The sequence below is a fragment of the Marmota monax genome, unplaced genomic scaffold (genome assembly GCF_021218885.2).
Source record: "Marmota monax isolate L192 unplaced genomic scaffold, Marmota_monax_Labrador192_F-V1.1 WCK01_AAM20220418_F8-fsc00029, whole genome shotgun sequence".
NCBI lineage: Eukaryota > Metazoa > Chordata > Mammalia > Rodentia > Sciuridae > Marmota > Marmota monax.
Genome location: NW_026693024.1, coordinates 8,929,046 through 8,943,905, shown reverse-complemented (window position 1 = coordinate 8,943,905; position 14,860 = coordinate 8,929,046). Strand labels below are relative to the sequence as shown.

The 14,860-nt window shown below is 35.8% G+C and overlaps 1 protein-coding gene across 2 annotated transcripts in view; it reads left to right on the top strand.

The window, feature by feature from the left end:
* Positions 1-11,440, top strand: part of Bloc1s5 (biogenesis of lysosomal organelles complex 1 subunit 5) — a 40,421-nt gene extending 28,981 nt beyond the window's left edge. The window contains exon 5 of one of the 2 annotated variants that reach the window (XM_058582389.1): positions 10,362-11,440. In XM_058582389.1, coding sequence (XP_058438372.1) covers positions 10,362-10,433 — 72 coding nt within the window. In that variant the 3' untranslated portion in view covers positions 10,434-11,440. Of the gene's footprint in view, positions 1-4,312; positions 5,849-10,361 lie in introns of those variants that run through there. The other variant, XM_046453488.2, reaches the window with a different exon arrangement.
* The last annotated feature ends 3,420 nt before the right edge of the window (positions 11,441-14,860 follow it).

Here is a 14,860-nt window from a genome sequence, read left to right as displayed (position 1 = left end):
TATTGCTGATATATGTTCCAGAATACCTTTTAAACCTTAGTTGGATTATTCAGAATTGTTTCTTACACCAGCATTTTTCACTTCGATGCTGTTGACATTTTGGACCAGATAGAAAGGTCTTTGTTCTGTTGCTGAGGATTGCTGCCAGTACACCATGGGTTGGCTGCCAGTAGCTCCTCCCCTGACCTCTGTTACAATGACCAAAAATCTCTGGAGAAAGAAGCACTCCCCCCACCCCAGTTGAGACTCACTGATTCTAACTAATGTGAGCAAAACTATCTTTAGTTTGTATTCCGGACTTTATTTATTGAACTGGTTCTAGATATAGTTTAGCTTCAGGATTTGTTTTTATTTAAATTTATCTTTTATGGGATATAAATAGATATAGATAGGTATCTCAGTATATTATTACTATTTCTTTCTCTGTTGTGACTTAATTTGTACAATTTACTCAGTAGAAAGATATAACACCATTGCCGCTTATGACTTCTGCTGCATGTTGTAGCTCACTGATAAACTGCCTCTTCATTTTCTTTTAAACTTAGAATTTTCTAAGTTTATCCCCAAAAGAAAGCAAATATATCCATTTAAGAATGCAATTGTTTTCATCTGAAACTTGATTTCAATTTTTTTTTATTGTGGTAAAATATGTACAGCATAAAATTCACCTTCTTAACCATTTTTTTCCCCCTAACCAAATTTTTAAGTTTACATTGCAGTGACTTTAAATATATTCCCATTGTTGTGCTGCAGTAATATCACCACCAACTCTCGGTAAAACTCTTTGATCTTGCAAAACTAATGAGATTCTGTATCCACTAACCATTAACTCCCACTTCCCTCTGCCCACACTCCTCAGAACCACGTTCTGCTTTCTGTCTCTGAATTTGGCTGCTCAAAGTGGAATCATATAATATTTGGGTTTTTTGTGACTGGTTTATTTCTTTAGTATTATATCATCAAGGCTCATCTGTGTTTGTAGCATGTTACAGACTTAAGTTCCATTTTAAGGCTAAAGAACTATTCCATTATGTGTATAGACCACATTTTGTGCACCTATCCACCTGTCTATGGGTGCTTGGGTTGCTTCCACCTTTGAGCTGTTGTGGAAAATACTGCTGTACGCATGAGTGTGCAAATATCTGTTTACATTCTTGCTCTCTGTTCTTTGGGGTATGACCTCAAAGTGAAATTACTGGGTCATGTGTGATTCTACATTTAACGTTTGGAGGAACCTCTATAATATTATATAGCTAGGTTTACCAAAAAGCCCAAGTTTTTGTCTTCCTTAAACATGGAGCTCTTATATGACTTTTTAAAACTGTTTTGCAATCTGTATTGGGAGTTCATAACCAACTTGAATCTAATGTATGAAATATGATATGTCAAGAGCTTCATAATGTTTTGAACAACCAATAAAAAAAAAAGAATTACTAATCAAAAAAAAACTGTTTTGGATGAAAATCTTTAAAAATATGTTCTTCTATGCATAAGTTTTATATCATGGAGAGAGAGCGGGGTTGGGGTCAGAGAGAGAGGATTGTGTTTCTATACCAAATGCCTTCAAATACTGTGCTTCGGGTTTTTCTGTCTCCTCCTTTGCCATAGGCTGACTATCATTTCTTCATATCTCATTTATCAGCTTTTTCTTTTTCTTATTTGTGATTTTTCATATGGTGTAGTCCTGAAAACCAGTTAACTAGTTAGAATTGTGATAGGTTCAGAATATTCTGAAAACAGCAGTTCTTGCCAATGGACTTTGTTACATCTTTTTTTTGTTTGTTTTTTGGATAGCTCAAAGACCCTGCTGCATAGTTCCTCAACTAAGTCTCAAGTGGATGTTCTTCCCGGGTAGCTGAGTTTTATATATGTGAAGACTGCAGTGTTGTCAATATGGAAACATATAATCAACCTCTCTGTTTTTTTGTGTGTAATTTTTATGAAGAATGCATAGCAATTATTATTTTTAATGGTGAGAGACTAAGAAATTAGGTCAAGTGGACTGACCTCAGGAACTTCAGGAGAAGAAAGCAAGACTGGGTTTTCATTTTGGGCTGGGGAATTGTCAGCTTTCAATTTGTCTCCTGAACCTTGAGGGAAAGAAGTGATATAACTGATGTGGGAAGGCCACTTGGGTGTGTATGTCTTTAGTTATAACGTTCTGTAGTACAAAATGGAGACACTGATTGTTGGCAGCCAATTCATCAGCAGTGGCTATATCCAGGAGGAATGCAGTGAATTTGAAAAATGGGAGGGGCAAACTTACTTTATTTGCATTACTTGTATGCTTCAATTTATTACAAGAATCTATTGTTAAATAAATTAAAGGGGCTGGGGATGTGGTATCGCGCTCACCTGGCATGCGTGAGGCACTGGGTTTGATCCTCAGCACCACATAAAAAAATAAAATAAAGATATTGTGTCCACCTAGAACTAAAAATTTTTTTTAAAAAAATTAAATTAATTAATTAAAGAACAAAAACTTCACTACCAGAGGATAAAAAGTGGAGTAATCTGCCTTCTAGATGCTGTGCTTGTGATTTATACAATAATATTTAACTTTTCTTAAGCACCTCAGGTACTGAGCTAGGAAGTTGACATGTATTACCTCTAGTCTTCATAAATATTATTTATTTTTGAACAAAGTAATATTTTTCTCATTTTTAGATTAAACTTTAACTTAGTGTCTTTAGACAACTGGCAATGGGTGAACTAGAACTTGAAGTGAGATTCATATGGTTCCCAAGTCTGCATTTTTCTCCATTGAGCTGCTCTGGATAAAAAGTGCTGCCTGATAGGAGTAGGAACCCAGGCCATCAGCCAGATCAAAAGAGCAGCTAAGCCAATTATGTCTGTGGCACATGCCTGTAATTCCAGCAGCTTGGGAGGCTGAGACAGGAGGATTGCAAGTTCAAGGCCAGCCTCAGAAACTTAGGCTGTCTCAAAATTAAAAAACAAAAAGGGCTGGGGATGACACTCAGTGGCTGAGTGTCCCTGTATTAAATCTCCACAACCATAAATAAATAAGTAGATAAATAACAAAGTAAATAAATAAGTTAAAGCAAGATAACAATATTGATGAAGTTTTAATTTTTATTCTGTTTTTAATCTGTGACTTTTCTGTGAGACTATTAATAGTTTTTGGCAGAAGTCCTACCAAAAAATTAATTAAACTCTTCATGTATTGTCCTTTTTTTTTTTTTTTTTTTGAGTTGAAATCCATAAGGCTGAGAAGTTAAAAAGGAGTGTGCTGAAGTTGTTTCCCTTCCCCTGGTCTATGAACCCTTTCCCACCACCACTCTAGTACTTATTCAGATCCCCACTACTAATATACAAGCTTCAGGTTCCAGCCTCTGAGTGGCCAGTCGAGTCTCTGAGCCCACCAGGTGTCCCTTTCCATTAGAGCTCTGTGGAGTTAATATGGAGGAATCAGTTGTGATTTCAGATGCGTTATAGGCTTCTGTGGTTTGCTTCTGACAGTTTCCCTTGGTTTGTTTAAAAGAACGTAGCGGGAATCAAAACCACATCAAAACTTATAACATGCATGTAGAATACTTGAAGAAAATATAGAAAGTTACTTTTCATACCCTTTTTTTAATTTAATTCTTTGTTGTGTGTGTTCAAAGATAATAATTGAAGTTTTTCTTTCAGGGTAGAAAATTAAGTTGCTGTTGTTTTTCTACAGTAGTATTCCCTATTTGTTGCTGTGGTGCTCCAAAGAAAAACCCTTTCATCTTTAGAGAAATTTTAAGGACCATCTCAAGAAGAATTTAGATATTTGACATATTTGACCTTAAATATTTGAGAAAACACTAATTTGCCTGTTTTAGATGTTGATTTGCTTTAAGGGCTAGAATTGAACTGAAGAGATTTCTCGGTTTCTCCTTCAGTAGCTAATGATCTGATTCCTTCTAATGTACTCAAAACATATTATGTAAGACAGACATTTTAATTTCTTATGATTGTCTTAGCATATGTTCTTTAAACTTGATAAAGTATATGTAGTTTGGAACTTGAGAAAACTAGAGGTATTAAAATTACTTGGATTTTTGTCATTTAAGGATACTAAACACCTATGAATTTTAAAAAATGTGAGTACTCATGTTCAGTTATAATAAGAAAAGCCTTCACTGTTTCTAATGTGTCCTATTCTTATTGGATGTTAAAATGATAATGTAATTTTTCTTATTGTGATTTATAGTTGATCATTACAGTAACCAAACATCAAGCAATAAAGTTACATTTGTCTCATCTGCATATAAAAATAACTCTATAGAAGATCTTAGGTGATTTTCACATTTTCTTTTCTCAGATGTATCATGACCACTTAATAGCTACTGAGAAACAGCATCAGCTCCAGTGGGAGGATTTCATGAAAGAACAACCCCGCCGTCAGGCTGAGGTGGATGAAGAACACAGAAGAGCCATGGAGAGGCTTAAAGAACAATATGCTGAGATGGAGAAGGGCCTAGCAAAATTCTCAACTTTTTAAGAACTTGAACCACAACATTCAGAAATGGAGGAGAATTCATTGACTGCTCCACAAAATACTCCCACCAACATTTAGCCTCTGCTTCAAGCTTAGCAATACCTTCAGTGGCACTCTTCAGTGGCACACAGAGAAACTGCAGCTGGAGCCTAACTGAATGGCCAATAGAAGAAGAGTGCTCTACCATTCCTGTTTCAAGTGCCTAAATATGATCATTTGAGAGGGGAAGAAGAGGAGGAAAATGAGACGAATTTACTCTTTGTCAGAATTTGATTTGTTTTCTGATCATTAGCTGAGAGAACTATAACTACAGACTTCTTAGAAGGATCTTTCAACTCATTCTCATACAGTGTTGATGTTAATTACTGTAGCTTAAAAGGCAGGTAGCATAGCTGCCTCCCACAGCTTCCCTGGCTGTGAGAGACCTAAGGATGCATAAAGTGTTATTCAGTGAGTAATGTAAACAAACAGCTGGCCTTGGAACAAAGATCACATTTAAAAGAGGGAATGATCAAAGCATTGTCTCCACTATGACAAAGATGGCCACGGTGGTGCTGGCACTGCCTGTTGGGAAAGATCAGATTTTGCAGTGCAGCAGAGTGCCGTTCGTTTCCCTGGAGGACAAGACGTGTGTGTTAAGCTTTGTGGCCTTCCAGCTCTTAGTATTTTCATCTTTTGAAACATGCTTAGGAAGAAAAGCTTACCAAAAATATATGTTGGCTTTTAGCCTTTTTCCAAGAACCACAATCTTGCCCATAGTATTTACCTCATTTTTGTGTCTGTTTTTCTGTGGGTAAGCTTTATAAGATAAATAACGTCTATACATGTTCAACTGTTTAATGAGTAATTAGCAAATTCTGCCAAGGAATCCCTCTGGAACCATATAAGCATTCTGGCTCTGAATGAACCAGAAGTGTTTGTCCACGTGGCAAATGATCCATGTTAAATGTAAATCCTTTTTAATGTTCACGTCTGTTCTCATAAGCAGGTGTATTATGATGAAACATGTACCAATTTTGTCATCACTGTGATTTTTAAAATTCTGCATTTAACAGTTGAATTGAAGAACTAAGTTGATTTTGTTTGCCATAAACCAAGCAAAAGTAAATGCAATAATTTCAGGAGATTTATGGAAAATGAATTTGAGGTATGGCCAAATCTTTGTAATAGTTTTCATTGCTTTTCAGTCAAGAAAGGTACAAGAAAGAAAATACCTAACTTTCTCATCTTATCTCAGTGTTTCGACTGCAGAAAATTGACAATGCTTGACTGTGTAAACTTATGGCTTACTGTCAAAGCTTCATTCTTGGCTGCATGTTGAAAATGTGATTAAAGTTAATAGAGGAGATGAAATAAGTATTTGAGATTTCTTTCAATAACACTGAACTTCTGCCAACTTTCTCTGTCTGCTACTGTAGGCTTGACAGATTCATCAATCATCCTCTTGTACCTGGACTAAAAAGAGTACTTGCTGACACTAAGGCATGCTGGAATTTTCTTAATTCTTTCAGTGGATGGAAAAAAAAAAAAAAAAACTTCCAAAAATATCCCACACATAAAAAGGGAGGGGAGCCTTAAATGAAAATTCCCTTTGTATCATAGGCACTTTACGGAATGCCATTAATCGCCAACACACCATTGAACAGATGCTGTAGCCAAGAACTCGGGATTATATGTGTGAGTGGGAATGTACTCTGTGGTTGCTCAACTGGCACAGGAAAACTTTTCTGATAGTTTTTGTTAATCTCACATGAATAAATACTTTACCTTGTAAGTTTGTATATATTACACAAGTATCTAAGAGACTTCTAGACCAAAACAAATTCAAGGGGTTCTTGAGCTTTAAACAGTAAGATACTCAGTTCTTTCTTTGTAATTTTGTTAGCTATTCAACCTAACTTCTAAAAGGGTGGTTCGTTTATCCTCCTTTTGATATTTTTAGTGCTGAACACTTTTGCTTCTGTTTCCCAGTTTTCCAAACTACTTTTGTTATGTATTTATTTTATGTAAAAATTGATATTAATCATTTCATAATTTACATTTCTGCTATGTTGAGCAGAAATACTGTGGGTCCTCTGAAGTTCACAGGATTATGATACGATTAAATGAAGTAATATTTTGTGATTTTAAAGCACTATAGAATTATTTAATTATTTTAAATTCTAAGTATTTTCCAATATTCATTATGATTTCTTGTCTGACTGCAGGAGGCTTTTTTCCTTCATTTCCTAACAGATTTTAAAATTCTATTTTGATTGATTCTTCCTTTAATGGAATTATAGAGAATAGATACATATAATACTGATCTGCTGAAATTTGTTGATAACTGCTTTAAGACCTAGACTGTGGTCAACTTATGTAAATGGTTTTTGAAAAGTATACATATTTTCCAGATGTTGCTTGTTCATTAGACTAACATTTTTTTTTTTGTATTGCTCAAATTCTCTATTTTACTGTTACCTTTTTTCCTTCTACTTGATCTCTCATATTCTGAAACATGTTAGAATTTTCTAGTGGAGTTACTAATTTCAATAGCATCTATTTCTAGTGATGCTTCATTTTGCATTGCCTTAAATATAAACTAGTATTTATATGGGATTTTTATCCTTTTGTTGGATTTCTCTATTAGGTTTTAAATAGGTCTCTTCAAAACTATAAATGGCTCTCTTTCCCTCTGGGTTTTCATTTTATTTTCCACACTGAAGCTCGGCCGAGAATGTGATGGGATTAGGTACACTACTTTCATACATGTCAGCATGGGGTTCCACTGACCTGTAGAATTTGAGCTGTTCCATGACTGAAGGTGCCAGAGATAAGCATTGAAGAGCTTGTACCTTGAAGGTACTTTTCTGAGATAAGTTCCTGAGTAAGGTGCTTCATGTGGGAACACTTAGGGCTTCTTTACAGTAGCCCTCAGAGGTTAGCCGAGATTCCAGGTAACCTCACTGGGCCTGTAGAATTCCCAGGGAATTACATTAAAACATCAAGTTTGGGTGCCAAATTTGTAGCTTCCTCAAACCAGAACTCATGATAAACTTCAATATTTTCCATCACTTCATTGAGTGAATACAGTTCTGCAGTCAAATTACTTAAAAGTGTAATTTTCTTTTCGGTTATTTTTTAAATTGGGGAGTTTAATCTATTTACATTTGTTGAGATTACTCATTTTAGGGATTATTTTGTGGTTTATTTTATTTCTTGGTTTCTGTCCTGCCTTTTCTGTTTTTTCAAAGCCCTGTTTTCTTGCCTTCTTTTAGATTGAGTTTTGTTATGTTAACTTGTAATAGTTTATATAAGTTTTCAAATTTTATATTTTAGTGCTTATCAGGAAATTTAACTTGCACAGTTAACAAAATCTAAAGTTAATATTTTTACTCTCTTCCTAAACATTAGAGACTTTAGAACTGTCTGATAGTCTCCCCTAAATTTACAAATACATTATTGTCTAGAATTTTAGTCCTGTCTAGGTTTAACTCCAAATATAATTATTTTATAGAGTCAATGTTTGTTTAGCCTTACCTACAAGTTTACTATTTTATTCTCAAAAAAGCTAGCTGGGGGCTGGGGCTGTAGCTCAGTGGTAGACTGCTTGCTTAGCATGTGTAAGGCACTGGGTTTGGTCTTCAGCACCACATATAAAGAAATAAATAGATAGATAGATAAAGGTATTGTGTCCATGCACAACTAGATAAAATATTTTCTTTTTTAAAAAGCTAGCTGGGTGAACACTTCTAGGTTGACAGCTGTCTTCTCTCTGATATTTCTCCTTCGTTCTCTTTCTTCAGTTATCCCTTTGCTTCTGAAGTGACAGCTGTCGGTGTGACTAATATTCTTGTAGCTACTCTGTCTTCTCTCCTCAAGTCATGTTTAAGATTTTTGTCTTTGGTGTTCCACAGCCTTGTGTCATCGAATCACAATGTGTTTAGCTAAGGCTTTCTTGTCATCATCCCAAATTAATGCTTAATTTAGGCCTTTTGTGAATTATGGAAGATTCTTAGCTATTATCTCTTTGAATTTTTTGTCTCCTGTGTTCTCTCTATTCTGTCCTTCACGAAATCAAATTAGCCTTGTGTTTTACCTTCTCCCCGACTTCTCCAGATCTCTAAATCTTGGTTTCATATTTTCTACATATTTTCCCTCTATTTGTTGAATTCTGGATAATTTCTTTAGATCTGTTGTCCAGTTCACAAATTTTGTCTTCTCCCTCCTCCTCTCCACCCTCTCACCTCTTTAACTTCTCTTTTGCTATTTTTTAGAGTTATTGTGGGTTTTTTTTTTTTTTTTCATTTTTAGAAGTGTTGCCTTGGTACTTTTTCGAACTTTCCTTATAATTAAGGATAGTTCTATTAGTCCCTTTTTTCTTTTCTTTGAACATACTAAATCCTTATTTTGAATTCTGTGATAATTGTAGTATTTTGGGGGGCGGGGTGTATGTAAGGTGTTTGTGTGTCTGAACCTATAGTTTGTTGCTATGGCTGAAACAAGCTTATGGTGACTGGTGACTAGTGTCTTAGCATGACTGGTGATTGTTGGTTGTGAGTTCATAGTCCCCTGGACTTTTCCGTGTACTGCCGATACCTTTCTCAGAACACTGCAAACCCCACGCAGCTTCAATGTCAATTTCTCCTTGGTGCCCTGCCTCTCCAGTTCCAGTGCTGTCTGTGAATTTAGACCTAAACAGATGTGACTGTGACAAGGCTTTCCCAGAGGACTCTCTTGCACCCCTTTGTAACTCTGTGGTTTGTTCTTAATCCTTCAGAAATGTTTTATAATTATTTCACTAGTTTTAATTCTCATAAAATGTGAACATTAATATTTTCTCTTGGTACAGCTCATAGTTATTCAGTGAACAGGGAATAGAAATCAGTCAAATTACTGTTTGCCTGTTCTTCCTCATTCTGCTCATTTTAAAATTTTATTTATTTGTTTTGGTATCAAGAATCAAACTCAAGGGTGTTTAACCACTGAGCCACATCCCCAGCCCTTTTTTGTATTTTATTTAGAGATAGAGTCTCTCTGAGTTGCTTAGGGCCTTGCTAAATTGCTGAGGCTGGCTTTGAACTTGCCATCCTCCTTCCTTAGCCTTTCAAATCACTGGGATTACAGGCATGGGCCACTGCACCTGGCTTGCTCATTTTAAAATTTTAACTCCCCCAAATAGTGCTTTCTGGTGACTATTCTGGCAGCCACAGCAAAGCAGTATTCTGATATTTATATTCATGTTCCACAAGCAAGAGAACACAAACCTACATTACCAACATTTCAGTAACTTAATAAATGAACTAATATTTGGTCCTCACAAAAACTCAGGGTCCAGATCTCTGAAGAAATAGTCAACATAAATGTAAGGTATTTAAACACAGTGCATATATTTGTATAATGTAGCTTGCAAGTACTTTTAAGTGCCTTATATATAATTTCATCTTACTTTGTCCTTGTAACCAAGTAGTACCCACTTGGCCCTTTTAAAGAAAAAAACCGTAGGGAAATATGAGGAATATAGTGTTTTACCTACCAACAACCCATTGCATGACTAGATGAGACAATACTTTTATGCTTTTTAAAAACTTTCCTAAGTGATATCATAAAGATCCATAGTACAGATGGATCAAAAAAGTTTTCCATAGCTTTCTAAAAAGTCTTCTGTGTTACAAACATTAATAAATCAATACATAAAATTTTGTTTAACCATTCACTAGATCATCAGGCTGTGCTGCAAGATAGAATAGAAAGTGAGGTGATAGATACGGTAATGAGCCCGACTTGGTCTTTCCACAATGTATATGTGTATTGAAATATCACATTGAACACCATAAATATGTACAGTTATGGTTTGGCAATTTAAAAGAAAAAATATTTTGATCATGGCCAGGTTAAGAAGCAGTTAAGTACCACCCTGCAGAGAGCAGTGAGTGACTCAAGGCCGCTTGGAACCAGCTGCTGAGTGAAGTGGCACCCTGGCACAGCGCTTACTACTGACAGCAAGAGAGGAGGGCGTGTGCAGGACACCTGGGGCTGGCAAGGACGTGTCGTGTCTCTCGTGACCAGCAGCTGCACGATCAGCCCCAATGCACTCTGCGGAAAATGAAGGTGTGTGCCTTTTCATTGTTCCTGGAGTAATCATTTTTCTTTTTAAATTTCAAAAAGAAAATGTGGTGAAACCAGACAGGAATCAGAGTCAACCTGCAGAGCAAATATTAGCACCATCTACGAGTGTGAAGTTTGACTGTGAGAGAAAATTGTGTAAATTGGCTAGAGAGGGCTTCAGTTGGCTCCATGTGAATCTGATTCCTGACATTTACGAAATCACCCAGATTGCTACCATAATTCTTCAGAGAAAAGATTCTGTAAATGTTAAGATTTAATATAATTCTTACCTTAAAATAGAAGTGGTGAAGAGTTTGAAAAGAAAATCTCAGGTCGATTCATTTTTTTAAGTTTTATGTCATCAGAAATACTTAAGCAGCTGTTTTGGAAGTGTATTTTTTTTTTTTTAAGAGAAGGATTCATAAAATTACAGTAAAAAAAAAGATTACAGTAACATCATTGTCACAAAGGAAAAAAATCTGGTAAATTGTATACTAAACAACTTTGTTTTTAAGATTACTTATACATCAAATAATTTATTAAAATGGAAAACATTGATATTTATTTTACTAAGAAAAATTCTGACTAAATGATCTAAAATTTGTAGCTAAATACTCACCAGCAGGTGTCACTACGATAACAGATTTTTTTTTTTTCCCTTCTACTTTCTAAGCAATTTTGTGTAGTGGGTATATTACATTCGTGGACAAAGATGTGTAATTTAGCAAAACATGCACAGTGTTCCCAGATGGTTTTGATAATTGTATTTTTTCTTACCTTTCTTCATGTCTCAAATATACAGATTCCTTTATTATATAGTTGAAGTGATGGGTTTATTGGGAATAAAAACAGTTTAAAAACACAGTTTTGGGATTTTATATGGATATACAGAATAGTACACAAATCACGAGGTTACCGTTTGTGTAACCAACAGTATCACTAGTATTCCCCGGCACTTTGTACCCCTAGGAGATATTAGGGCTGAAGGGTGCCTCAAACTTATTTTTTGCCTTTATTTTGTCAAAAACGCAACCAGAGGGCTGGGGATGTGGGTCAAGCGGTAGCGCGCTCGCCTGGCATGCGTGCGGCCCGGGTTCGATCCTCAGCACCACATACAAACAAAGATGTTGTGTCCGCCGAAAACTGAAAAATAAATATTAAAAATTTTAAAAAAACGCAACCAGAGATACTCCTGGCAAATCCAAATCAGAAAATATTTCCAATGTTTTTATATAGAATCTGAAAACCTCCTTGTTCCTTTCTTGAAAATTAAGATGGAGTCAAAATTTTTAAATCAGCATTTAGAGACACAAAAATATAGCAACCAGTGGAAAATAGCAATAGAAATTCAAAGCTAGTATTTGGGTAATTTTTCCCACCTAGTGTGGAAGCAAAAAGTAGAATTGCATTTTTTTATCGGAGCCCTGTGCAGGGTCGGTGTTCTAAAAGAAATCCAGGCAGTATAGCCCTGTATCCTGAAGGACTTTACAATCCAATTGTGCACATACAATAATAAAATTGACAACCAAGACCAAAAAAGATCTGAATATTACATTGAAGATCATTCTATACCAAGCATAACAGTACATGATTAAAATAAGTAAATTCCAGTGGGAGCCATTTCTGTGACTCATGATTAGGAAATCATTTGTAATAAAGACAAATAATTCATTAGGATTTGGGTAATGGGAAGCTGGCAGAGTATTTCCGATTGGTTTAGTTTAGTGAGCACTTAGGGATCACCAGTATTCCCCAGCACTTTGTACTCTTAGGAGATATTAGGGCTGAAGGGTGCCTCAAACTTATTTTCTGCCCTTATTTTGTCAAAAATGCAACCAGAGATACTCCTGGAAAATCCATACAGTAACTCATAGACTTCTTGATATCCAAACAGTGGTAGAAAAGACCAGAAATTGTAAAGCACCCTGGGTTGGGAATCAGAGCCTTGCATTTTAGCCATGTTTACATCACTAAATTTATACAGGGACTTCAAAAACATCACTTGGATGGTTCTCACATTGTCCCCAACTTCTATAATTTGTGCCTAACCTTCAGATAATGAGACTATTAAAGTAACAGCCACCATAGAAATGTTACAGGAAGGTTGCTCTGTGGACTCAGATGAATGACTGATGGATCAAAGAATTTGCCAGCCCACATAGGATTTTTCAGAATGTAGCTGAAAATAGCATTTCCTAGACAGACAGGGGTAGAGGTGAAGATCTTAGTTTGGAATGTAAGATTATGGGAATTTTAATACCCATATTTAGATACGTCTGTGTACTATTTATATTCCTTACAATTACTGGCACAGCCTGGGATTCAGATAATCTGCCCTATTTTCCTTTTTATGTATATTTATAATTGTTAGTCCCCATGACTGAATTTTTGAAAACACCACCACTACAAATTAGGAAAATCAAGAAAGTTATTAAAGCTATTTCTGTATGTCTTTGAAAGAAATATTTTGCTTTTATCTAGTTGGTGAGGAAATACTATGAGGTTTTATTAAGCCGCTACTCCTATTTAAGGATTTCCCATTTCCTTTCCCAGAAGACTAAATTGTTCAAAGACAAAGAATATTTTATGAGTTTTTTATATCCCATGCTTCAGATATGCATTGACTATGTATTTTAAAAAGGGAAGTTCTCCACATTCATTATAAGGCCCATCAAGAGTATGGTTAAAAAATATTTGAATTGTCCTTGCTATTTATATATGTGTGGAATATGAAGAAATATATAAAGATTAGATGTGTTTCATTATTTTTAATCTATACTGTCAGGTTTTAAGTAGTCTTTTAAGTCTTTGATCACCTCATTGAAAATATTTGCTGTTTCTTTCTGTAAAGATTTTGTTTATTTGTGAAACTGGGGATTGAACCCAGGGATGCTCTACTACTGAGCCACATCCCCAGCCTTTTTTTTTTTTTTTCATGAGACAGGGTCTCACTGAGTTGGCCAGGCTGACCCCAAGCTTCCCATCTTCCTGCCTCAGCCTCCCAAGTAGCTGGGATTATACATCTGCACCATTGTACCTGGAAACTTTCTGGAAAGGTTTATTCTGTTGTTTTTGTTTTTAAATATATTTTTTATTTTAAATGATGATTTTATGATACAGTGAACAGGTTGGCTATGTAATTGCTGAGACCACCATCCATCTTGAAAGCTGCATGTTGCAATTCTTGTTCAAATATCCTGCTTCAGCCATTTGTTTTATGCATCACTGTATGAACATGCCACATGCAACTCTTAGCTGATTGGCTTAGCATATAACTGTCCCCAGCCTGAGTACCCTAGAAAGGAACTTCAGGATCTAAATGAATGGAAGTTTCTTCTTGTTGTTTGTTTATTCATTTTAAATCTCTGGATTCGTGGGGCCAACTGTTTTCTAGATGGACTTCACTGTAGAATGATGGTTAGATTATTAAGGTAGGAAGTGGTAGCCAAATCTGGATCTGCTCACTTCCTAGCCAAATGGTTGATTTATTTAATTCCTGTTGGTTCAGTTCTTCATCTGGAAATCTGGAAAGTTTTTAAGGTAAATTATATGCAGCTAAAATAGAAACTTGAAATCTTACTTCTTTGGAAAAAAAACAGTTACCCCCAATTAACAAATAGTTTATTTTTCTAAAACTTCACTTAGGTCATCTGTTTGGAACTCAGACTGAGTCTCCTAATAGAAACAATGATGTCCATGGTGATTAGGCTCTTAGCTGGCCCTCAGAGACAATCATGTCTCAAAATATTATAGCACCAGTAGCAGTCTGTAATGCTAAAAGCTCATAATCAGCCACTACATTTAATGATTTTTAAAAAATTGATCCACAGTCTTGCCTAGTAGGAGCTGGATGTAGGCTTTTGCTGCAGCTGTGAAAGTAACATTGCCAGGTAGGAGCAGAGGAAGCAGAATCTCTTAGTTCCTGGTCACTGAGGGAGGCTTCTATTGAGGGCCAAGTCCTCTTTGGCCCCAGCCCTGGCCTCCCACCAATACACTCCCCTTTCTGTTGCTACCCTACTGCCTCAAAACAGTTCTTCATCTCAAAAAAAAAAGGAGTCTCAGTTTCCTTCTTAAGTGATGCTAAAAGAGGTTTTTGAGGTTTATAATGTGATTTCTTGAGAATAAGAAATAGACGAGAAGGACCCCTCTCCTCACCCCTAACACAAATACCCACATTTTTAAGTGTGTGTAGTTGGCGGTCATGCTCTTCAAACCCGTCACCAGGTCAAGGCATCTCCACCTGCAGATTCAGTGAGCTTCCATAACATTGCAGCCGGGGTCTCT